The following is a 25,948-nucleotide window of genomic DNA, read 5'->3' as shown; positions in this document are numbered from 1 at the left end:
CAAAATACCATAGACCTACAGCCGGCTGTATGATTTCCAATAGCTTCTATAGCCGGCTACACAATTTCTTATAGCCTTTTATAGCCGATGGCCATTAAGCAACATTTTTTATCGCTTCGTATAGCCCGGCCATATGATTTTCTCCGCATTCTACAGCCAGCTATATGAATTTTTATGTAGCCTTTTTTAGCCGGCTTTAAGAATTCCTATGGTATTTTGAAACGCAGCTCTTATCGCCAATTTGTACCAAGGTAATTATGCAATAAACATTATTCTCAGAATTTATTTGAATGAACATTGAACATTAAGATTATGACAATCATATACGATGGTGGCTAAAGGTCGGTAATGACTCCAGCCAAAAGGCTGCTGCCTCCACGGATTTCGGTATTAGGTGTTTAGGAGACACAGCCAATAGGCTGTGGGTTGGGTAGTAAAGCACATGCTGATAATTGAGCATTCCGGGAATTTCCGGGATTTAAATTGGTTGAGATTCAACTGAATTTAGTGAATGGGTCTGGTTGGTTGCAATCGATGAAAGCCCTCTAAAAGTCTATTTACAAACGTACTTCAATGAAATTTTTTATACCAATGATGTTACTTTTGAACTTTGCAGCTCCGTTCGATTGGGAGATTTAAATCTTGATCCAAATGCAGAAGATGGAGCTTCACCAGTAGACTACATGATTGAGGAATCAATCGTCCACCCAGAGAATGATATTGCTATTTTGCGCCTTCAAAAAGACGTAACATTCACTAGTAGGTTCTATTTTACATCTGTCCTTTTACGATAGGAAAAAAATTAAACACAAATATTTTTATACAAAAATCGCGTGTAGCTTGACGGAAGTAAGGAAATAGTTTAAAGTATAGTATCGGCACAGAAACTTGAAGTACTTATACCTAAATAAAAGAAAAACTTTATTTCTCATAATTATTCATGTCCCAGGATTTTATGCGAGAACTTTGGATCGGCTTCCATTAAATATACTTCTTCTTTGCTTCGTTTTTTATGAACTTAGTCCATTAGTGATCCGATTTAATGTTCTTGAAGCGACCAGTAACGTATGATATATTTTCTCCATACTTTGAGTCTTGCCTCATCAGGCTCCAAATTGTACATATTTCTGCCAAACGGAACCATGTGCATTATGACGTGAGCCCTGTTATGCATATTTTCTTAGGGGTCTCAGGGCTCATGTCTTAATGCACACAGTTCTGTTTGGCAGAAAAACGTCCAATTAACAGTAGGTCGATTTAAATTTCCGACTAGGCTTTTGTCTCACTCTTCAGCGAAACGAAAACACAAATATTGTATGATGAGATACGTACTCGACTTCTCTGAAATAACCATGAAATGTCCTTGCCGTATTCGTCGTCCATAGATCAAAGATAGTGAGGGTCGCAGTCTACATATTTTTAAGATGGCAACGTTTTTACATATTGAAAAACCAAAGCATTATTCGAAAAATTGACACAGTTGCGATAAAAATCAGTACTAGGCACCTCGTCACGATACGCAACGCTGGAATTAAGTTGCAGAGCAAAAGGAACGGGAAAACCGCGTTTAGTTAGTGTTGAATGCGACGAACACTCATTTCAACTCCTGGATGCGATGCAACTATTCGGGCTCCAAGGATGTCCGTGTTGCATACGCACGGCATTGAAGGCGTTTTGACTGTCCAGGCACTCACAACTTCACCTACGGCCAGCGGCGCACAGTGAGTCGAGTCAAGTATCTCGAATTTTCGACGTATTTCCTACTCTACTTGCATTTTCAGTGCCATGCAGGCACCGCGAATTCGGTTTTGAAAGCGGCGAAAACAAGGTAAAAATTGGAATTTATTACCATGTATTTATTTTTTCTCTCCTTTTTACCAGATTTAATCCAACCGATTTGCTTACCTTCCGCGCATGAGATGAAAGACAATACCTGGGTCGGTTACGAGCCCGTTGTGGCTGGATGGGGAGTAACGGATAGGAGTAGAAGCAGTGGTAAGTACCTGCTGTCTCATTGTTTCCAGGAAAATTGCGGTCACAGTTTTGGAATTATGAATGTAGGCATTATGCTCTCATCGTTGAATGAGGAAATCAAGCGCGCAAATATCCGAACTCCGAGCTAGGTATGCGATGTGGTATCTCGCCGAAATGAAGGAAAATCTTAGATTTTCACTTTTCTCTCAAGATTTTGGCCATTTTGCTCGCATTGCAGAATCCGAAAATCTAGCCCGCAACCTGCAATTATGCGAACTCCGGGGTATGACCGGTCTAAAGTTAGTTTCGCCTCAAGACCGCTAAGATTTTTCAGCCCCCCAAGACTTGTCAGTAGTTGTCACGCGTCGTCCGGTGGTCGTTGCGAGGGAATACCAGAACGTTTTATTTTTAAATACCTCGAAAAATCAAGGTCCCGCGTTATGAATTCCTTTTCCTGAGCAGCCTTTTCACGAGTAGTACCTTTGTTTCCGACGGCACTCACCCCCTTCTCTTCCAAGACCGTCTTTTCCAAGGCTGGCACGTCCTCTGCCCCACTGACCGTAATTCAAATCCCGCAACTGGCAATTAAATTTGCCTTAGTGAAATTTCACCATGGAATCATTGATGTTTCAGATTTTGGCCGAGATCAGATGCTCCGACACGTTAAAGTCCCCGTTTGGGATAACGAGAAGTGTAAAGCTGTATACAGCGGGATATCATCAAAATTCCTCATTAATGAGACTGTGTTGTGCGCAGGTTATGAGAAAGGAGGAAAAGATTCGTGTCAGGTATGTATAATTGAGGGGCTTGGGGGACAAGGCGCATAAGTGTAGTTTTTGAAAAAATTGAGATGATAATGATTTCAAATACAACTAGTCTTAATGCATATTCTGTGGAAAATTCACTCTCAAATTACAATTATTAAGCATCAAAAAGTCAGTTTGAACTCTCTTTCCGCCATAAGGATCCATGTAATTTCGAAAGTTCAAACACGTATTCCTCGAAATAGCAAAAACTGCACTTGTGCGTCTTGTCCTCCTAGCGGTAAATCCGTTATTACGGACCAATGGACGTAGCGTGTGATCGTGTCTGAGAAAATCGAATTTAAGGTCGAAACGATTACGTACCTATAAGATTCCAGGACAACTGCCTCAGAAGAGTATTTTTGGCGAATATTCGAGTATAATTACTTAAAACGCATGCATTGAAGTCAGGCCGTCTAAGAGGTACTTGCAAGTTTCACAAGATACCCGAAGATATGAAACTTTAAAGTTTGCAGTCCTAAATAAATGGGCCGGAATGTTATGACATTTCTTGAAAAATTCCTGTCCAGAATATCTTTGTAAGAAACCACGAGTGCGGAGAAAGCCAATTTGAGCAAGGAAGCATTTGAGATGATTTCAAGTGATTCTTAACCAGAATTTTACGTAGAGCACGATTCGCGCAACGAAAACTAATGAAACAAACTCCAAACGAAAATATTGACGTTTTTATTTCACATTGGTTACGAGGAAGTTGAACTGCCCGCTGACAAGAAACTCTACGCGCTCAAGCTCTCTCAAGCTCTACGTGAGTCAAATCCTGCACTACAACGGTTTCAGCGAGCTTCTCAATCGAGCAATGTTCATTTCCCACCATGTGTTGTTCAAACTATAAGCAATTTGCTACGGCTGAGCCAAAGCGTCAAGATCGAGGTTGCTAGATTTTTATATCGCAGAGACTGTCATGATAACGTTTAGCGCACGATGTGGATCACGCAGAGCATTGAGTTTTCATGAGCGGGTGGTTTGAATTCACGCATCAAGAATCATTAAATACATATCTTTGGATGGAGTTGATTTCGGTCATTTTCGTTGTGCGGGTCGTATTCTACGTGAGATCATATTCAAGAAACATGTACCAGAATGTTGAAATTCGTACCTTGTTTAGTGGTCCGAGGGATAGAAAAAAATATTTTTAACGCTTTAATTTTTTTTTCTTTTCTAAATCATGCATTTTAACCTTAAAGTTTTGGATGACACGCGTTGTTTCCTCGTAGTCGTAGGTACGACCGCTTTGTACCAGATAAATTGTTTCATACAAGCTAACTATGTATACTTTCATATTTACCAGGGCGATAGCGGTGGTCCCTTGATGATTCCCTATGGGAAAAATTCATCGTATTACTTGATTGGTGTTGTTTCATTTGGTAGAGGGTGCGCACGGCCGAATGTTCCTGGGGCTTACATGCGAGTTTCGAAATTCCTTGATTGGATAGAAAAAGTAACAAAATAGTTCCTTTTTCACAAAACTAGCGTATTATTAACCTATAATCCATGTATAACAGCTCATATTGAATAATACTCGTAAGTGTATTGGTCATAATCATGAACCGCACTATATTACTTATAGCTTATTTAAAGATCACGAAAGTGGTATTGTTTGATGTTTATGAGGTGCATTCATACGATTAAATATCACATGTGTGTAATTTGCAAAAATGCAATACTTGTAAAATTATTTATAACTAGCTGCTTCAGCTCACTTCGCTCTCCTCCGCACCTAGCCAGGGGGTCCGCCCGCCACCTCGCGAGCCTGGCCGCTACGCGGCCCAACCCCCCGGGGGCGCTTCGCGCTCTCTTAGGCCCGCTTTGACAAGAGAGCGACCAAAAAAAGATTTTCATATCCGGCTCTTCTTTGTCCAATCTCTCTGTATGGCCGGGAGCAATTGGACCAATAAGAATCGTACGAAAAAAATTGTCATTTCTTTCAAACTTTGTGCGCAAAAATATCAAGCATTATTTTTCATAGGAAAATTAAGTGGAGTCGAGAATTTTTAAACACCATAATCGATAGTTTCGCCGCTGATATGTGTTGCACATGATTGGTTCTACAACAAATACGGATAAAATAAAAATACACAAGTAAGGCACTTAAATCCATTTAATTAATAAATTAAGCTATGATGCAAAGGAAATCTCGGAAACAACATGTAAAATACATTTATATATACATGAACATCTTCTTAAAATTTGAAAATAGTTACAAAGTGAAAAAATTAACTATTGAGCATAGTAAAATAATGAAAAAAACAAAAAATGATGAAGAAAAAGAACACTCAAAAAAAGAAGCTTTCATACTTCTTTACGCGAGATTTATACTAAATTTGTTAAGATAGAAATAACTTTTTATGATAATTAGTGCATTGAATTTGGCACAACAGAGCTACTTCACCTATTACAATATTTACAAGAATAATTTGTTTCCTTTCTCTTCTTCTCCTCCTTATTTCCAGTTTTACAAAGGAAAAAGTACGATGAAGAAAAAGTTGCAAATACTATGCAGGTGCAAAGAGGCGACCAGGCCCAAGAAATCCTTATGGTAGAAAAATACTTTTTTAATTACTGATATTGACGGTGAATTTCCCCAACCATGTACCCACATCGTTTGCGGTTTTTTTTTTAAAATCTCCCCTCGTTTTTTATTTTTCTTTTAAACAGAGAAAGTCAACATCGTTTCCTTGAAGTTTCCACATAATTTTCCTCGAGCAGAGAAGAAACTCACCGGCAGATATTAAGAATTGCTGTCGAGTAGTTTCTCGCCTAAAAAATGTAGAATAACAGGATGTTTGCATCGTCGTAAACTAAGATAAGTGTTTTTGGAGTTTCGCCGTTTACGTGTTAAAAATAATTGTTCAAGATTTAACCGCTCTAGAATTACGCGGATATCAATGGAGGCAAAATAATCGAGTTAACTGCTAAGGAGTTCAATCGCTTGCGACGTAGCAAAGTTGGACTCGAGTAGTAACCTCCCCTCCCTCCACCCACGCCCCCACGCACCTGAAATTTGAGTTAGCACCTCTGATATGTATGCAATTCCTCGAAAGTTGGACTTAACAATTTTCTTTGACAGAACTGGACGAACGGTTCTTTTTGTCACATGATGCGCCTTCAATTTCACAGAACACGATCAGTTAAACAAAAACAATCTTTGAATAGGTTTAAACAGCGTGATGGAGTTTCCAGAATATGACAGCTGTATATAAATTTGTCTTCGTCCTTTTCTTTTTCCCTTCTTCTTCTTGTTTGAAAAATAAAATTTTTAAAAAATAATTTTAGAAGAGTGATCCAGAAACTTTGGAAAATCATTTAAATAAAATTTGGCACATTCTGTTCGATAAAAAAAATTCGAGTACGAGGAATTGAGATTTCTTAGAAGTTTTTTTTTTTTTTACGTAAAGAAACTCCCTAGTCGTATACACATACTCATCTAACTTTTAGTTACTTTTGGTTCTTAATTTTCAGAAGGTTTTGTAGTTTGTAAGTAATATAACAAATTACGCAAACCACGCAAACGCACGTATTTGCAGTTGCTGATCTGCATGATCCATGCTTGTCCATGATCATCTTTGCATGGAATGTGTACAACTTTAATGTAAATTTTAGGTAAAATGTGATTTGAAAACTTTGACATGACATGCCCTTCTTTACACGTAAAAATTCATTCACTTTCATGCATGAAAATACCATAAGGGTTTAAAGCGTACTTTTAAGCTATTCTTTCTCCTCCAAGTCATCTGTACTAAAATTATTATATCAAAGTATGCCTTATAAATATCAGCTATTAATCCTCTTCAAGAAGAAAATTGCGTTCCCCTGTTTTTTTTTTTTTCTTTCTTTTTTTCTAGCACCGGGAACGTTTACCATCCATACCGCAGTGTAATTTACAACAACGAGAAGCTATCTAAATTAAAAAATTCGCTACGCAATCGTAACTCGTAAGTCTTAAAATTCAAACGTGAACATGTTTACATAAATTCACATTTCAATGTATGTACCTAATATTTACAACAGATTTTTAGAACAAGAACAAGAACACTCTTCAGTTACCGAATAGGGAACTTTGACCCACATGCACTTGTACTTTTTTCGCTTCTTCATCTTCTGGTACTCTTTCGTCCCTTTTTGAGGCGTCATCGTATTCTCGGGCTTCTGTTTCCTCTTCTCGTCTGGCCTCCGCAATCTGTAACCAAACACCTCAGATGTTAGATATTCTTACGTTATTTTCTACCTCATTTCGTGGGATCGTTACAAAACCAGACACGCAGCCAGTGGGGCAGGGCTTAAAGGGCTTGAGCCTTCAGCCCGCCCACCCCCCCTCAAGCGCAAAAAAGGGTATTTTCCTAAATAAATTCCGGGAGAGGACTCCTTAACTCCCATTCTGCAGAGAAGCAAACCTCCCTCTCCCAGCCAAGCCCCCCCCCCCCCCCCAAATCCTGGCTATGTGTCGGATATCGACCGATTAAAATTAACAAAAGCCAGGATTCAAAATGGGACCTCTGGGGTCACACAGCAACCTTCGGTCACAGTGACACTACTTGGAAGCTAGCGACAACGTTTTATTCCTACCTTACTTTCCATTAAAAGTATCGACTAGAGATGAAGCAAATTTCTTCATCCGGATTTGCCCCAAAAAATTGCCCCCTAAACATCTGAATTTTCACATCAGGTGATTATTCGAAATTTTCAGCACTTCAAGTGAAATCTTTTTCTAAGCTTCACTATTTCATCCTTTGTGCTTTGTCTTCCCCTAGTTACAGCTACTTACTAGTTCTGTTTCCAAAACATCTTGCATCTAACTTTTCACTAAATGCGCCGTAATATATAGGCAAAAAGTCAACTTGGCCTCTGAAAAATCTTCAATGGCGCCTAAAAATCGGGCTTGATACGCCACTTCGCTCATAAACTTCAAAGGTGAGTTTCGAACACTGTTTGGGAGTTTTAGCTGAATTACCTGCAATGCCAGCGGAGGATGTTGATGACTTTGAGAGTGCTCGCAGTGCAGGACATGCCGGGAGGCCAGCTACAGGAGGCCTGATCGTTGATGCACTCTCCCTTACTGATCCAGCGGGGCCAAAAGTAGGGACCTAAATCCACCCAGGCGAACCTCACCGGGCACGTGGCCCGCCGGACCAGCCACTGCTTCACCAGCTCCTTGTACTGATCTGGCAGGTTCCCCGGCAGTTGTAGCAGCTCGTCGTGGCTGTGGTTCTGACTCACCAGAGCCCGTAGTGCTCTTATAGTCTTTCCTTCCGCCTCGCCTTTGCCTACCTGTTCGCAGAAACGTGAAGGAAATTGAAGTATTGAAATGGGAAATTTAAAATTTAAAAGTTAAATGGCACGTAAAGTCGTCCCTTGGACGAAACAACCATTGGCGGATCCAGTGAATGGAGAATTTGCACGCAATTTTTTTATTGCTTCATCTGAAAGTGCCTAATGAGCTGAGTTCGCAATATTTTTCATAATTTTTTTCTGACATGGGAAATTGGAGAAAAATTGATTTAAAAGTGAGAAAATGCGCCGCCTTGTGACGTCATCTGGCGGCATTTCCCATTTAAACACATGTATTTTAGCAGAATCGGTTATTTTGTCATATCTCCTCTAATAATCGCTCAATTTATGAATCAAGGGTATCTTCGTGTTCAGTTCACTCAGAGGATTCCACTTAAACAGGAAATTCATCAAATTTCAGACCCTTGCAAATTCTCCATTGGCAACATGACTTTTCTCCATTTAAACCTATGGAAATGTATCGATTGTTAGAGGGGCCAGGTGCTCCGACAAGAATCGATTATTTAACATAGGTTTAAATGGAGGGATTCCGGTGTTGCCAATTAGCTGGATCCGCCTCTGGAAACAACGTAACTCCATTCCAAGGTTGCAAAATTGACTCAAGCAATTCAATTTTCAAGAATGGACCTGTGCAAATTTTTCCTCATCTCAAATTTTTCAAAAACTGCACTTATGCGCCTTGTCCTCCACGCACCTCAATTGGTGACAGGTGGCATCAATCGGTTTGGCGCAAAACCGGAGCGTTTGAAAGCTGAAAAGTTGCGCTTTTTAATTGAACTGCGTATTTCTCGGTTTCCGAGGTACTTTGTCACATACATATCGACGGCGTGAGTCGGCAATCACATAACTCGGTTTGCGACGTCGCAGATTTCCTATCATACGAAAAACTACTCAACGGCAATTCTTTAAAACTGCCGTGATTTTCCTACTCCGCGCGAAGAAATTTCTGCAACAACTTCAAGGAATCATGTCAATTATAGTTCTCATCTAAAAAAATAACATAGGCGGAGATTTTCAGACACCGCAAACGAGATATGTGATTGCGGATTTACACCGTCGATATGCGAAATTTAATCGTGTGCTTTGATGTGCGTATCGTGCTCTGCATGGCCGGATTTACCTACTTGCCGCTCATGGGCCGCCTGTATTTTGCCGCCCTCTTCTCATTCATTTTGAAACATCAATAAAAACCATCAAGTGAACGTGCCGGAGGGAGAGGGGTGCATAAGGCGCGTTCACTCCGTGTTGGACACATTTTTTGGGTAAGCCATGTCAACACTACTGGCAAAATTTCACGGAACTTCGCGCGAAAGTTCAGTTTCGTAAACCTATCTCTGTGATGACAAGGCCTTTCATTTGTAAGAAATGAACTAAGAAATTCAGAAAGAACAAACATAAATGTGGTTTAATAATTTTGACTTCCGCCGCCGTGCCGCACTGACCACACTGTGTTTGGCGCAATGCGTGAAGTATTCATGTAGTCTTGTAGGCACCGTGCGTTTCGCGCCGCGCCGACCGCTGTTGACCGTACTGTGTTTGACGCAATGCGTGAAGTATTCATGCCGTCTCGTAGGCGCTAATATGTGTGCGCTATATGTGTGTGCGCCGACCGCCGCGTCGAGGGCTTCTCCTTTTCATCTCAAGTCCTCGTCATCATTTCTCTTTGCGCCGCGCCGCTCCAGGCCAAATTACGTGTTTGGTTTCTCTCTTAACTCAACTAATTAAAGGTGCGCAGTCTTTTGTATCGCCGAAATACGAAAAAATTAGAAATTAGTGAACTCTCAGGAAATGAGAGATTTTGTCACCTCTTCTTGTTTGTAATTTTTTTCTGAATCCGATTTTGTTGTGCCTGCATTTAAAACAATTGCAAAATTTTTCGCCCCCTAATTTTGCCGCCATGGGCCGCGGCCCATGTGGCCATCCCCTTAATCCGGCTCTGTTGCTCTACGCGTTACTTACCATCAGAAAAATGTATTCGCAAGTTATAATTCGTTCATTTTCTAGTGACCCATAACCTAAAACGTAACGTAAATAAACGTAAATCCGGTCATAATTAGAAAAGAGGTAGAATACTGACCAGGGATGGGACAGTTTGTTCTTTTGATCGCCGCATCCACTTGTAATCGAAATCCTTGCCGAGAAGTTTCATGAGATGGGGCTCGAGGAGATCCTTGCGGCGAGGTTTCATGACCGACTTGCGGGGGTTCTCCCAGAACTTGAGCGGAATGTGCATGGGGGAGTTGCCCGGGCCCAGCAGAGCCGCTGGAGAGGCCCCTATGAGCCCCGTGTTGTCCTTGCTCAATGACGACCCTGCACACATGAAAAGAAGTCTCATTGCACGAGAAACTTTCCTTTGAAAATAAGACTCAGACTCGGAAGCTCTACGGAGTATGAATAAAAAATTTCATGGCGCTGCACTGGCGAATAAAATTAAGCACTATGTCGGAAGTCGACGCATACACCTAATTAGATCTCTGCCCTTGGGGGGAGGGGGGACGGTTCCTTGAAAAATGATGAATCCCCAAGTAGTGTATATATGAGGATATGCCCACACTTGACCTTTGACATTTAAGGCGACACCAGAGGGAATCGGTGTGACATCACTAGCGACTGGTTAATTGTTGCGGGTTGCCTACCTATCTTTACCAGTGTTGTAAAATTGTGCAGAAAAATGGCGATTATTACCAGTGTTGTAAAATTGTGCAGAAAAATCGGAATTAATTTACGGTGAGGGGTGGGGTATGGTGCATGATTTTACAACCATGATGTGTCGTCACTAGCGACTGTTGCCTACCTATCGTTGCCAGTGTTGTAAAATTGTGCAGGAAAATCCGAATTATTCCGCGATAATCTGGCAACAATGTTATCATGTTACGAGGTGTTGTAAAATTGTGCGGAAAAATCTGAATTTTTTTAGGATGAGGGCTGGGGTATGGTGCATGATTTTCCAACCACGGTGTGACGTCACTAGCGACTGGTTAATTGTTGCGGGTTGCCTACCTATCGTTACCAGTGTTGTAAAATTGTGCAGAAAAATCGGAATTAATTTACGGCGAGGGCTGGGGTAAAGTATATGCTTTTACAACCATGGTGTGACGACACTAGCGTAGACTGTATCGTTACCAGTGTTGTAAAATCGTGCAGAAAAATCGGATTTAACCGGGGAGGGGTCTGGGTCACTTGAGAGTTGACTGGTTAATTGATACGGCTTGCTTGCCTGTTAGGGACGACGGGTAAGTTTATTCGTTACCAGTGTTGTAAAATTGTGCAGAAAAATCGGGGGTGATGGATAGGAACAATTAGCTTTTCTTAACCACAACCGATTAATCCCTGCGGTTTGCCTACCCAACCGGGCGAAACGTGATAAGTTTACCTCCCAAAACCTTAAAACTTGCCCCGCAAATATTAAAAAAAAAAGGAGGAAAAAACGAGAAACAAGGAGTAATAATAATTATATTATCAGTGTTTATTGATTCGAACGATTCACAATTTTTACATTCTAAACAAAAGATTTCTACAAACTAAGGTGTTACATTCATTCGTTCATTTTCTTTGAAACTACAATATTCTTTTTATATTACCCGACAGAGTCTGATAAGCGTAAACAGATTTATGGATTAAAATTGCGTAAACAGTTGTCCCAGCCGGGAAATTTTTGAGCGACTCTACCTCGATTTGAATGTCCAACGGTCCAGGCTTGATGATATCCTCGTAAATGCATTTCATGATGAACATGGGATTTTGCGATTTGAAGTGAGTCATGCTCAGTGCCGGTTCGCATAATTTTTCCCCGTTCGAAAAATCTGTGATGAAATTCAAATAGTTTTGATAGAAACTCAAATACTTTTCCTTTTCGAAATTCTCGTTGAGAGCCTCGTACGGGAGGCAAACGCTGTTCAGATACACTTTAAAAGAGCGCAAATTGACGTGATCGAATTTGCTAGCATCGCTTTCCTCGCTATCCGAACGATTCGTTTGAAATACCAGAATTATATACGACGGAGCTTCCACGTTGGTCGTCGTCATCAATTTCCACGTGTCTTTATCGCTCGTCGGCAGTTGCGGGTAGATGAAAGTCTCGAAACTCGTGATCGGGAGCAATAAACTAACATTGTTCTTGACCTTGTCGAGAAGCGTTTTTTTCTGTTGCCAGATTGAATTTAACTTGAGGCATGATCCATTGAAATTTTTGCAGAGAGATGGAAATCGAGCCCTTGTCCTTGCAGCCCGGTTTGATCAGGTAGCAATTTTTATCGGTCCTCGATCGGATCAAAATGAGTTCTTGCCGAAGACGGACCAGCGGTGTTTTCACATCGGGATTGAAGCCTAGAACCATGCTGAGCGGTATCATCCCGTAAAAAGTATTGTCCGAACCGCATCTGATTGGCGTTCCCCATCCGGCGATTTGGAGAGCGTTCAGCTCTTGAGGACTGCTCGTCAACAGGGTTTTACACGTTGACGTAACACCGACCGAACGGGCTCGATCCACTTCCTCACCGTTGATTTCGTATTTGATTTGCTCGAACAGGTACAAAAGAGCGTTATTAGTCATTTCATATTGGAAATCGGCCGCCGTGGACCCTGTCTTAAGCGTGACGTCGATCGTTCCTTCGACGTAAATTTTTGAATCGCCCGGCACGGTGTAGAGATCCTGGCTGTTGATGGGTAGACGAATTTCATCGTTATTCTTGAACGTTGCGTTGTACGGGTTATAGGTATGGTATTGATAGTAAACCACGTTTTTTAGCGACGGGTCCAGTGTGTGTTGTAATGTTAGAAAGTATCATATAGATATGGCAACCATGGATCATGTGACCAGGTCAAACCCCACTCCTCACTCACACTCATACAAGATGTCCGACCATGCAAGTTCTTGAATAAACAGGTGTATTCTCGAAAATGTCTTTATTTTATGTTTCATCAAAAGTCCTTTAAAAGTCAAGATAAAACATGGCGCAGTCGAATGTATTTACGTGCCGAAAGTGTTTTGAAAGCCAATAGTGAAAGCCAAAGTTATTGAAAGTGAAATATCGTATCAAGTGCAAACGTGACTGAGAACAGTGAAAGCCTATTTTGAAGCCTAAGGCGAAGCACATGCAAATTTGAAAACTGTAAGTTTTGGATATCTTACAATTATGGAAGTTTGTTCTAAACCAAAACCGTTGAGCGTCAAAGGTAACCTCAAAGAAAACTGGAAGAGGTTCAAGCAAGAATTTGAAGACTTGCTAGTCTCAATGGAATGGGACTCAAAATCCGATAAAGTCAAAGCGGCCAAATTAAGAAATTTAATTGGTCCTGAAGGTCGAGAAAGAATTGAAGCTCTAGGTCTACAAACGTCTGAAGACTATAGTGAACTGATATCGAAACTAGATGCTTGGGCGGAACCTCAGAAAAATATCACAATGGAACGAGCTAAGTTCAGCTCTCGAAACCAAAATCCGAATGAAAGTTTCGACGAATACGTGTCTGATCTAAAACGTCTGATCTCCACGTGTGAATATGGTACTCTCAAAGATGAGATTCTAAAAGACCGAATTGTCTTGGGAGTAGCGGATGTTAAGTTAAAAGAACATCTTCTCCGAATCTCTGATCTCACCCTAGAAAAAGCAGAGAAGTTAGCACATGCGGTTGAAACTGCTAAAGCAAGCATAGCGGTGATGTCATCATCCGAGCAACATGAAGCAAACCATGAAGTGAATCCAGTTCAAAAATTCAGAGGTCGTGGTCGCGGGCGAGGAAATTCTCAGAGGTCATCCAACTCCCAGCGTGGTCAAAGCAGAAGCAAACAGCCAAATGGACAGTATCAACAACAAAGATCTCAATACTCTCAATCACGTAGTGGAAACCGAGGTGACTTTAACGGAAATTTCAGAGGTAAACAGTCTAATTATTGTGATAGGAATGATAACTATTATTGTAAAAAGTGCGCAACAAAGCATGGGCCGAGACAATGTCCAGCCCATAATAAAGAATGTGGAAGGTGCTTTAATCTACATCATTTTGCAAGGTGTTGTAGGGCTAAAAATGTAAATGAAGTTAACGTAGAAGAAAATAATAACGATGTTGTTAAGCGAGCAGTCGAATCCGTTGTTTACAGAGAATGTCATGAGCTAGTAGCGTACAGCCCAAAAGCAAGTTTTTATGAAGCCAGGGTAATAAATTGTGACAAAGCAGATAAATGTCTTGAAACTGCCACTAAGAATTTAGAAATTGGAAAGCCAGCTGAAAATGCTAATGAGAGTCAGGTAAATGTCCTTGATGTCCAAGATCACCCAAATGTCAGTAGCGTTGGTGAACAGAAAAAGCCAAGAAAGGAATGGAGAGAGACAATATTCCTTGAAAACGTTCCGGTTAGTATGAAACTGGACCCGGGGAGTGAAGTAAACACTCTACCAGAAAGTATTTTTAAAGCTATTTTAAAGAAAACTAAAATTCCACTGGAAAAGACAAACGAAATATTAGGTGGAATAGGTCACGGTGTAGCTAGACCTCTAGGTATTGTAAGAAAGGTGAATTGTAAAACAAGTTTTGATGTGCGAGGATATTTTGATTTCTATGTCACAAAAGATAGTGACACTAAAGCGTTATTAGGTATTGAAGCGTGTGAACGCCTTGAATTAGTAATAAGAAGGGTGCACTCTGTTAGCACTAATGCAGAACAAGCAGCTTTTGTTGAGAAAAATAGAGATGTTTTTACTGGTAGCGGCAAAGTTCCAGGTTTAGTTAGTTTTCAGGTAAAACCGAATCCTGACTTTAAAATTTCACCTCCGAGGCGGTATCCGATTGAAACAAGTGAAAAACTGTTGAATAAATTAAATAAATTGGAGAAGCAAGAAATAGTTTTAAAAATTCCAATAAATGAAAAACTGTTATGTGTCAGTAATATATTAGTCCGTGAAAAACCGGATGGTGATTTACGGTTATGTCTTGATCCAAAAAATTTAAATGAGTGCCTCATAACAAGAAAATGTGCTATCCCTACTGTTGATGAAATCAGTGCAAAGCTGTCAGGTAAAAAATGGTTCACAGTGTTTGATGAAAAAGAAGCGTTTTATCATTTTGAACTGGATGAATACTCAAGTCGTTTGTGTGCATTTAACACGCCTTTTGGAGTTTATAGATTTTTACGTATGCCTTTTGGGATAATCTGTGCAGCAGAGTGTTGCCATGAAAGAAATGTAACTATTTTTGGAGGAATCAAAGGTGTGACAGTGTACATCGATGATATCCTCGTAGCTAATGACATAGAAAAAGAACACGATGAAAGCATCAATCTGGTAATAATTCAGGCCAGAAAACATAATGTTAAATTTAAGTTGTCAAAACTTCAATACAAACAAAGGTTTGCGCATTTCACTGGGTTTATTTTTTCGGAAAAAGGAAGGCAAATCGACCCGGAAAGAACGAGAGCGTTAACTGCGATTGCAGACCCCAAAAATAAAAAAGAACTAATGTCAATAATGGGGATGTTGAACTATGTAAGACAGTTTTTGCCTAATCTAAGTAATGAATCAGCTCCTTTACGTGAGTTACTTAAAAAAGATGTAGAATTTTTGTGGACCCCGTATCACTCTGAAGTGTTAGCAAAATTAAAAAAGAGAGTTGCTGAAGCACCTATTTTAAGTAATTTCGATTCGTCTCAAGAAATAGTGTTACAATCTGATGCGTCAAAATCAGGAATTGGAGCATGTTTGATGCAGTTAGGTAGACCAGTTGCCTATTTTTCTAAGGCTCTGACAGAAACACAAACCAACATCTGGGGTCAAATCGACAAGGAATTTTATGCAATAATTGCAGCGCTTGAAAAATTCTACCAATTTACTTATGGTAGAGATGTAACTGTTGAATGTGATCATAAACCTATTTCTTATTTGGTTCATAAGGACATATGTAAAATTAAATCTCAAAGATTGAAGAAATTCAGACAAAGGTTGTATAATTTCAAAGTTAAGATAATATTTAAGCCAGGTCGAAAAATGTACATAGCTGATCTGTTGTCTAGGCAATATTTGCAGGATGTAGCGGAAGACGATCCAGAAGAAATGGAGTATGTCCATTCCGTCCTAACTGAAGAAAAAGGTAGTTTAAGTGATTTAGAAGAGTTGAAGCGAGAAACAGAAAATGACCCAACTCTACAAATTTTAAAAGAATACCTACTCAATGGTTGGCCTAATAATAAAAGTGTTTGGCCAGATTATGTAAAACCATTTTGGAAAATTAAAGAATTTTTGTATCTAGAAGATGGAGTAATTTTTAACGATGAGAGAATTGTGGTTCCAAGAGCAATGAAAGAAAAATGTCTTACGCTGTTGCATTTAGGTCATTTTGGTATTTCAAAAACTATTGCGAAAGCCACTGAATTGTATTATTGGCCAGGTATGAATTCTGATGTAACGAATTTTGTAAAAAATTGTCCGATTTGTGAAAAATTTTCAATGAACAATCGTAATGAACCCTTGATGCCCATCGAATTACCAAAGAATGTATTTGAAGTTTTAGGTATTGATTTTGCTGAGTTAAATGGGGAGAGTTTCCTTATTTTAGTGGATTATCTGTCTAAATGGTTAGAAATAACAAAAGTCCCATCTCACCATGCTAGAACGGTGATTAATGCTGTAAAACCAATCTTTGCCACGCATGGTTATCCTAAAGAAATTATTTGTGATAATGTCCCTTTCGGAGCCAGAGAATTTAAAAATTTCATTGAAGAACATAAGGGTAAGGTCCTAACAACCAGCCCAAATTTTCCTCAAGCACATGGAATGATTGAAATTTATGTAAAAATAGCCAAAGGAATGATAAAGAAAAGCAAAGAGTCTAAGGTTGATCTTGATGAAATGCTGTTAGAATATAGAAACATGCCTTTGACAGGTATGAAAGTCAGTCCAGCTCAAATTTTAATGAGTCGTCAGTTGAGAAGCAAGTTACCTGTTAATCCTAATCAGTTAAAACCTAAAGTAGTGAATGCAAGAGAAAAGTTTCTTGAAAAGCAAGCTAAAGTTAAAGAACAGTTTGATAAATCTGCTACACGATCTGAAACTGAGTTTAAGGCGGGTGACAATGTTGCTGTTCGAAAAGATAAAATCTGGATTAAAGGAATAATTGTAGGTCCAGCAGGTACCCCTCGTTCGTATATTGTTCAAACAGCTCATGGTAATTTGCGTAGAAATACTTTTCATTTAAAAAAATCTCAAACTGAACGTTTCAATCCACTTTTGCAACAAAATGACAACTATGATTTTCTGGAGGCAGAATTAAATGATAATACCCAGTTACATAATGTAATTGAACCTGATAATAATGTAACCCCAAATGCACAAGTTGTTAATAATGCCCTGCCTAACGGTCAAGCGCAAAATAATGAACCTGAAAATGTAATTCCACGTAGAATTAGACGTGTCCCTCAGTGGCACAAAGATTATGTTATGTAAAACTTAGAGTAAATTCTGTTTTGTAACCCTCTCAAATGTAATCTGTGAATTGTACTAAAATTTAAAAAAAAAAAAAAAAAGAAAATTTCTCAAAAAGGGAGATGTAAAGTAAGATTTAAATTTTTTTTCTCAAAAAGGGAGATGTTGTAATGTTAGAAAGTATCATATAGATATGGCAACCATGGATCATGTGACCAGGTCAAACCCCACTCCTCACTCACACTCATACAAGATGTCCGACCATGCAAGTTCTTGAATAAACAGGTGTATTCTCGAAAATGTCTTTATTTTATGTTTCATCAAAAGTCCTTTAAAAGTCAAGATAAAACAGTGTGAACGCCTCCATTTCGATATCTGATATTCTTCTTCTTCTTCTCCTCGTTGTCGAGTACAACGTAGCCGAATTGTGCGAGCAACCGTTTATTGTATTCGGTGAGCTGTTTCGGCTCCAAACTCGTCACGCGAACTGGTGCGAATCCCGGTGCGACTCGTTTATTTATAAATTTAAATTTACCCATGATTCTTCTTCTTCTTCTCTCTGATGTGAAGACGTAGCGTCACCTCTTCTCCTCCGAAATTCACCGGGCGTCCGTCTTGATCCACGAGATCGATACGCAAGTGATCGATGGAGCCTACGTTGATCGGACTGTAAATGATCGTTTGCGGTGAGAGCGACATTTTATATCCGGGCGCTACGTTGAGGCTAAAGGCGAAAATCGTATGAGCCACCTCACCGTTCACGTAACTCCCGCTGGAAAGATTACATTCCACACGGATCAAGTTGATCGGTACGATGTCCACCGGTCTATCCGCATCGTGCCATTCGTTGGCCACCAGCAAACGATTCGAAAATCCCAATAGCGGACCGATCGACTCTTCGACATCGAAACTGATACCGTACGCGCACTTGATTTTCGATCTGAGAGTATTATTGTTCGCTTTCAATTGGAATCCCGCTTCGGTACCCAATTTTTCCTGAAGGAATTTCTCGATAGATTCCAACTCGTAGGCACCGGGCGGTATCGCGAGCTTAACCGCTTTAGTCACGGAGACGCCTCCACCCTCGTTCTTCCATTTTACGAAAATGAGTTTATTGTTCGCTTCGGTTACGTTGGGAATGGAATTGAAGAACACCAGGTCGACCAATCCGATCTCGTACGATGATGATGATGATGATGATGACGATCGATTCGATCCGTTACCGGCACCGAGACTTAAAGGTGGGGAAAATCTATTTTCGAGAACACTGCTCCGGCCAGACAGAATGAAAGTTATACCAGACATTTTTACTCAGATTATTTAATTAATGCTGTTGCTTCGCACAAGAAAAGTCAAGCATAAATGACCGCAATTAACTGAGTTTGGTTTTTGCTCACGCTCGAAATTATACTCTATAACGTCGTCGTTGTCGGAGCCATCCGCATCTAGATAATGTTCGAGTTCCACGGGAGGGGGTAGGTCACCGAAACTGTCGTAGTACAGAGTTCTTCGACCTTTCTTGCAGTAAGCGACCCAATGGGATCCGGGACCTCGACTCGAATCCAAATTGATTATCGCACACTCGTTTCGACGCGGTCGAATCAGCGACTGTAAAAGTTCATCGCGCATGAATACACCGCGAAAATGAGGAATTTTCAAACGCTCGATCGCTCGCGATAAATCTCGATCCGAGAGGGGTCGATACGGTAGCTCCTTGATTAGTTTAAACGAGCAGCCATTGATGGCGGTTTCAGGTAAAGACCGTAACCTTGCTTGTACGGAGCCAGGTAGAGACCCTCACCGATCCGTGTCCTTCGATGACGAGATTTCCGTCCGGCCATGTGAATTCCGATTTTACCCATGGCTTGATTCGACGACTCGGGCGATAACCCGATGCGAGATGTTAGGATTTTCATCAGAGCACCACCCGTAGCCGGAACGGGTATGATACGGGGCGAGGGAGGCGTTGCCTTCTTCTTCTTCTTCTTCTCTACTTTAGCTGGATCTTGTTTCCTCGATGCGGGGTGAGCACGATCAGGAAGAAATCCATCCGCTTGCTTATAGACACCCGACTTGACACTACTCTTCTTCTTCTTCTCCTTCTTCTCAACACCATCGTTACCACATTCTCCACAGCCCATACCTAGTTTGGCTTTGAGTTTCATACTGTTCGTGACGAGCCAAGCTGCCGCTTTCTCCCCGAGCGAAGAATCACTCGCCTTGACGCGTTCCCAAGCTTTATCGGCCAACACTAGATCTGCTTTGTTCCTCTCTTTCGTGTCCGAAGTCTTACTGTACTCAATATCATGGGAACGGCAAGCTTCGTCCAGTCCGTTGATTGGCTTGTCTCCGCGTGCCAATCTCTCTTCTAGTTTCGTAGATGGACCGCAATAATTGTAAAGCTTGTTTATGAAACGAACCACCACCTTGCCGAGTCGCTTCACACACTCGACCCTCTCTTTTCTTTTCGAATCTTCATCACCACCACCACCACCATCGAAACCGTCAATAGTGGAAACAATTCCATCGAGGAAATCGAGTCGATGATCCATTCTCAAGGAGAAAACATATGATTGTTTCTAAAGCCCCCTCTCCCTCCCACTCTTTATACTCGTGCGAATGGCGATGATGATGATGATGATGATGATGATGATGATGATGTTGGGTTTGACCCCCCCTCCCCTCCCTTCGAGAAAAAATGGTGACGCTGAGGAAAGAAATTAAAATCCGAAATTTATGTACAAGTTTTATTGTTTTATTATTTTTTTTTTTGTTAAAGGATACAGAGAGAGAGAGAAATTATATACACACAAAGCGTTTAAAGATTACATACTACTCCAGTCCGGAGAATGATTATAAAATCTATTCAAATGTTTCAATTGAAACACTATACAATTGTAAAGATCGCAGATACAAGATGTCTTCGGCCCGCCTTTGCACAAGTCCTTGAAATGACGTTGATCGGGGGCTTTCTCCTCGTCGCACAATCGCATGACGAGCTGAATGTCACTGTTCAGGAGATGAGAGTCGTACTCGGAGATTTTATGACGATTAACGTTCATGAAATGGACCGCTTTCGAAACCAACATTTGAATTTCACTGTCCTTCACTGCCGGCATGGCCATTATAGCATAGAAATCCCGTACTCCTTCCGCAGTAATTCGAATTTGTGGTCGATGATTGCACATGTGTTGCACGCGCAAGTATCCGGAATGTCCACCGCCGCCGCCGCGAATGGTTCGAGCGCTCCCGGGCAATTGATGTAGTGATCCCTCGCGATGGGAATAGAGGTTAAAAGGTTTAATTTATCGATCCACAGGTCGATACGCACTAGATCACTCCGTGACAGCACTGCGAGACACTCTTTTCGAAAATTTATCAGAGTAAGCAGCAGTTGAGTATCGAAACGATCCGGACTGTTGCTCCTGCTGATGCAACTGTTCGACTCAAACATCATCATCTTGACGAATGAGCAGCTGCGCTCCCCTCCACATTCTTTTCATCGATCCACGAGTTGAATTTCGAATCGAACCCCCACCACTTTACATAACACCTGCCCTTGCTCCGACGAATCACTTTCTCGATGAGATACACGTCTTCGTAGCGGGTTTTTTGCAATTCTTCCTTGTAGAAGGCTCCTCGTATTGGCTGCTTTTCCATATCTTCTAGAATGTACGTCACCGGATCGGTTCCTTGAACCTTGACGATGATAAACTGCTCGTTCGACCAATTCGGTGTGTAACCTTTCTCGAACAACGCTTTCTGCTTGCTAATGCGAACCCGGTCGCCGACCTTGAATTTGGATTCGGGCGGAGGAGCACCCGGCACTGTCACGTAAATCGATCTACCTCGAAGCTTACGCAATATTTCCTTCTCGTTGCTGGGGCTAGCCTCGATAGGCTTCATCCCGATCGAGCGATGGTGGCTGCGATTATATTCGCCGACTAATTGTTGAATGTTTTTGATCCATTCGTAGCTACCCTGGAGCGAGAAGCGTTTCCACATTTTAGTCTTCAGGGTGCGATTGAATCGCTCCACGATGGCCGCCTTGATTTTCGTAAACACCGAGTAGAGATGGATATTGTGCTTTTTCATGAGAGCCATGAAATTCTTGTTGTAAAATTCCGAGCCGTTGTCAACTTGGAACAGTCTCGGTGGACTCGTCGTCTTCAGTACGGTTTCCATCGCTCGCGTGATATCCTCGGCCGACTTTGACTTGACGGGTTGAGCCCAAGCGAATTTCGAACAGCAATCGATCACGGTGAGCAAGTATTTGTATCCTCGATTGACCCCGGCGTAGGGTATCATTTCCACGAGATCGCCTTGCCACAGATCCCCGATTCCTTTCACGATAACGCTCCGACGCGGGAAATTCCGTCGAGCCGGCTTGTGTACTTCCTCGACGAGTCCCTCCTTGATGCTGCTGGTGCCCGCGGGAGGAGGAGTCGACTCTGCCAGCTTCATATTGGTAATGACGAGTAGAAAATACTACATTTTCAATTCGCTAAACGGCACAGCCTCGACGATTACGGCTCTGCAAATCGGGCAAGTTGGAATATTCCGCGAGTCTTGGCAACGTTTGCACACGTAGAAATGTCCGCACGAAATATAAACGTAGAACTTTTTATTATCGAGACAAATGCAACAGGTATCGTCATTTTCTTCGGTGAAAATTTTCACATATTCTCGAGGAGCGATATTTTCGCCGATCAACGCTATATTTTTCTTCGCGATGAAATAGAAATCTTTGTTCAGATTTTTGACGATCCTCACATCTTTCGCGGGAACTCGATAAATTTGATTTTCCACCCGTAACGCTCGCGGAAACTGGCAGTTTAAGTTTTGAAAATAATTATTGGAAATTACGCGCACACGAAGTCTATTTTGAACTTTTTGACACTGCAAATACACAAATTCTTCTTCTTCTGGCATCATTTCTCTCAAGTCGTTGCTGACGTCGTCGTCGTCGTCGTCGTCGTCGTCGTCGTCGGTAGAACAATCAGGGTTGGTTTGCTACCTGGAGCAGTGTCCGACCCGAATGTGGCCCCTGTCTTTGTCAGAATTTGAAACATTTGTCGAATATTAGTCAACTCCTTCTCGAGGTAGGAATATTTTTCCTCGAGTTTCTCTTCGAACCAAGCACGTGGAATAGCGTCGCGACTATCACTCGGGTCGGAGAGATTACTTATTCTCTTCGAACCTGCATCGTAATGTTCACCTTGAAGAGAGTCTAGACTCAGCGCTCTGGCCGATATGAGATTGTTCGCAATCTGACGAACGAGAGCATTCCATCGATCCGACGATGCCGGGATGTTTGCGTGTCCGAACTTGTCCACCGACATTCTTGCAACTCACGATCGAAATGTTTCAACGCCGTCTCCTACGTTTATTCTCTCTCTCCCCCACTTCTGCGCCTCGTTTCCTCGAATCGAGAGCGGGGGTTTGAGAACTGTCGCTTCGAGCAGTTTCTACAATCAAATTTTTCAAGGTTTCGTCGAGTTTATTCACCGTCTCTTTTAACTTTAGATTGTTTATTTCCATCGTACCCGATGCGTCGTCGTCGTCGTCGTCGTCGTCAGCATCGGCAGGAGAGTGAACGAGGACTGAATCGTTTTTTTCTTCACCCTTCGGTGATGCTGGTGTATCGCTCGATGTAACAGGTTCAATGACTCCTTCTTCTTCCGACGGGGTTTTCGAATCGTTAATCAGCGATGGAGTGGTTGACGATGATTCTTCAACAATTTCCCCGGGTTCTACCTCACCCGTCGGTGATGCTGGTGTATCGCTCGATGCGAGAGGTTCAATGACACCTCCTCCTCCTCTTCCTCCTCCTCCTTCTTCTTCTTCCGATGGGGTTTTCGAATCGTTAATCAGCGAAGATGATGAGCCTGTTTTCACTGACGTCAATTCTTCTACTTTACGTTCCACATCGACGAGTCTAGGCTGATCGTCTTCGAGTGTCTGGAGTCGAGTGTTCATTTTGCTCTCCAACTCTACGAGTTGTTTCGGCTGCTCCATTTCGAGGGAATAAATACGATCACTTTGTCCGAGGATGAGCTCATCGAGAACTTTGTAACCATCCCGGAGTGAAAATATCTTCCCCTCAAGATCTCGGATCTTGTTCGCATGCTGGCTCAGGTACTCGCTCTGTCGATGGTGGACCCCTTCCAAATACTCCGTTTTCGAGAGGACAACGTTGATCCCTTTGTATTTATCGAGTGTCTGCTTCAATTCCTCGAGATTCGTGTGCGTCTCCAGCACTGAGGTCAGTTTCTTCTCGCTCGCTTCGATTCTTGCCGGTATGGTTTGATCGTAGGCAACGAGCTTGGTTTTTATTTCCTCGAGTTGCTCCCTGCTGGTTTCCTCACATCGAGTCAGCTTTTGCTCGTGCTCGTCGACTCTGGTCGGTAGAAGCTCCAACGATCCCAATTGTTTTCGAATGTCCTCGATTTGCGGGGTGAGCGGGGCGAGGAGAGAGCTCAATTTTCTCTCGCTTTCCTCAAACCTCTCGGGTAAATTTTCCATCGGAATCACTCTGGCTTCTAGTTCCTCGAGTTTCGAGCGGAAAAAATCGAGCCCGGTCGATGTTTGCGTTTCGAGAGAGGAGACTCGAGCGGTCAAATGATCTAGAACGTCCTGGATGGTTTTTATCGATGTAGTTTCGACCTCGTTGATTCTCGATTTCAACATTTCAATTTTATTCTTTTGATGTTCGAATCTGTCATCATGCACACGAAACTGCGAATCGAATTTACCTATTTCGAATTTATTCTCTCTCACACGATCGGAGAGATCTGTGATGAGGACATGGAACATAGATTGCTCAGTACTCAGCTTGGCGTCTACTTCATTCAATTCGTTTCTTGTTATCAGCTGCGAGAGAGGGTCAGATATCGCAGGCATTGACGGGTCCTCATTTTTCACCTTCTGTTTACCCCTGTTTCGAGCATTATTGATCCCGGTCAGATCGATGAGTTCGGGACTTTGCTGCTGCTGCTGGTGGTGCTGCTGCTGCTGCTGCTGCTGCTGCTGCTGCTGCTGAGGTGTTTTTGGAAGGTTGAGTTTTCCAAAGATTGGATCTTTTTCCACCACGTCCAAGGAGACCCATTCGATTGAGCTCATGATGATGACAAGCACTTAAAACGGAGGGAGTAACAGCACTAGAGAATATAACCACTCTCGCGAAGCTCTTCCTCGATACTGAGTATCTCTCGTTCGAGTCCGCTATGACCGGCTGCGCGGGAAGCAATCAACAAAGACAATCGCTCGACTAATTCGTTCGGATCGTCCCAGTAGACGTAGTCTCGATCACGCTTCAGAGGCACGAAAACGCCTCTACCGGTTTTCTTCTTCTTCTTCTTCTTTTTCTTATTCCTCGGAGTTGACGGCGAGTTTCCTTCACTGTCGTCGCCGCCGGGCAGCGATGTTAACACTTTCTTCACAAGTTTATATTTATTCGAACTATTGCTTCGAATCGCTCCGTCTGATGCGTAGGATACTCTATGAGCGTTTGTGAGTAAAAGTATCCTTTTATATTGTTCCAGATCGGCGGTGGTGTAATCTACCGGCTTTTTCTTGAAAATGAGCTCCAACAATCCCGAAGTATAGGGAAATCGCGCGTTATTAATCATAAATGTGTCATCGTCTCGCTGGAAATCGATTACCTCACCACCGATTTTATATTTATTCTGATCCGGGTCGTATCTTACCCCGTACATGTGATCGAAATCGCCTCCATGTTTCAACATTCCGTAGATGTAGGGGGTCACTCGATTCGAAAATTGCTCCTTGGCCAGATATTCTTCGAGAGTAATTTCTCGATCTTCTTCTTCTTCTTCTTCTTCTTCCTCTAAGCGATCATCATCATTAGATTCCCTTTCCTCCTCCTTCTCCTCCTCCTCCTCCTCCTCCTGCTTTTCTTCCAGATACTCTTGTTTAGGTTGTTGTTGTTGTTGTTGTTGTTGTTGTTGTTGTTGTTGTTGTTGTTGTTGATGATGGTTGAGTAACGCTTTCAACGGTTGCGAGATAGGCTTGAATCGTTTTTCGAGTTGAATCTCGGTTTCGGCTTCACCGCGTCGCAAAGCGGCGAATTTCCTCTTCACAATTTCACGAGCATCGGCTACTTCGCTCATAAGCTCCATCTTCTCGAATGATGATGAGCCGAGGGAAATTTACGGTTTTATATACACATCGAAACCTTTCCTATATCTCCCCGTCTCCAATTCGCTGTCCTTGTCAACGACTAGAAATCCATACTTATTTTCCCAGCATAGGGAACACATTGTCTTGAACGTATTGAAACTCATGTCTGTTGTTATATGATCATCGTAAACATGACGTAAATTGGTATCGTCTTGCTTAAAAATTACCAAAAGATTCGAATTGTCTCTAATCAACTGCTTCGGTATACGACTGTAAGTCTGTCCCAGATAGAAACAATCGACGCCACTGTGT

General features: G+C 41.8%; 2 protein-coding genes across 2 annotated transcripts in view; one reads left to right on the top strand and one right to left on the bottom strand.

The window, feature by feature from the left end:
* The window catches only part of LOC109043527 (transmembrane protease serine 9), a 54,335-nt gene extending 49,607 nt beyond the window's left edge, over positions 1 to 4,728 (top strand). The window contains exons 19-22 of the mRNA XM_072296184.1: positions 617 to 759; positions 1,882 to 1,995; positions 2,608 to 2,762; positions 4,087 to 4,728. Of these exons, the coding sequence (XP_072152285.1) occupies positions 617 to 759; positions 1,882 to 1,995; positions 2,608 to 2,762; positions 4,087 to 4,248 (574 nt within the window). The 3' untranslated portion in view covers positions 4,249 to 4,728. The remainder of the gene's footprint in view (positions 1 to 616; positions 760 to 1,881; positions 1,996 to 2,607; positions 2,763 to 4,086) is intronic.
* A 150-nt stretch (positions 4,729 to 4,878) lies between these two features.
* LOC109043622 (noggin) overlaps positions 4,879 to 25,948 on the bottom strand; it is a 31,523-nt gene continuing 10,453 nt past the window's right edge. The window contains exons 3-5 of the mRNA XM_019060900.2: positions 10,162 to 10,394; positions 7,747 to 8,063; positions 4,879 to 6,975 (exon numbers count right to left, since the gene is read on the bottom strand). Of these exons, the coding sequence (XP_018916445.2) occupies positions 6,798 to 6,975; positions 7,747 to 8,063; positions 10,162 to 10,394 (728 nt within the window). The 3' untranslated portion in view covers positions 4,879 to 6,797. The remainder of the gene's footprint in view (positions 6,976 to 7,746; positions 8,064 to 10,161; positions 10,395 to 25,948) is intronic.

Source organism: Bemisia tabaci, chromosome 2 (genome assembly GCF_918797505.1).
Source record: "Bemisia tabaci chromosome 2, PGI_BMITA_v3".
Lineage (NCBI taxonomy): Eukaryota > Metazoa > Arthropoda > Insecta > Hemiptera > Aleyrodidae > Bemisia > Bemisia tabaci.
This window is presented reverse-complemented; position numbering and strand designations above follow the sequence as displayed.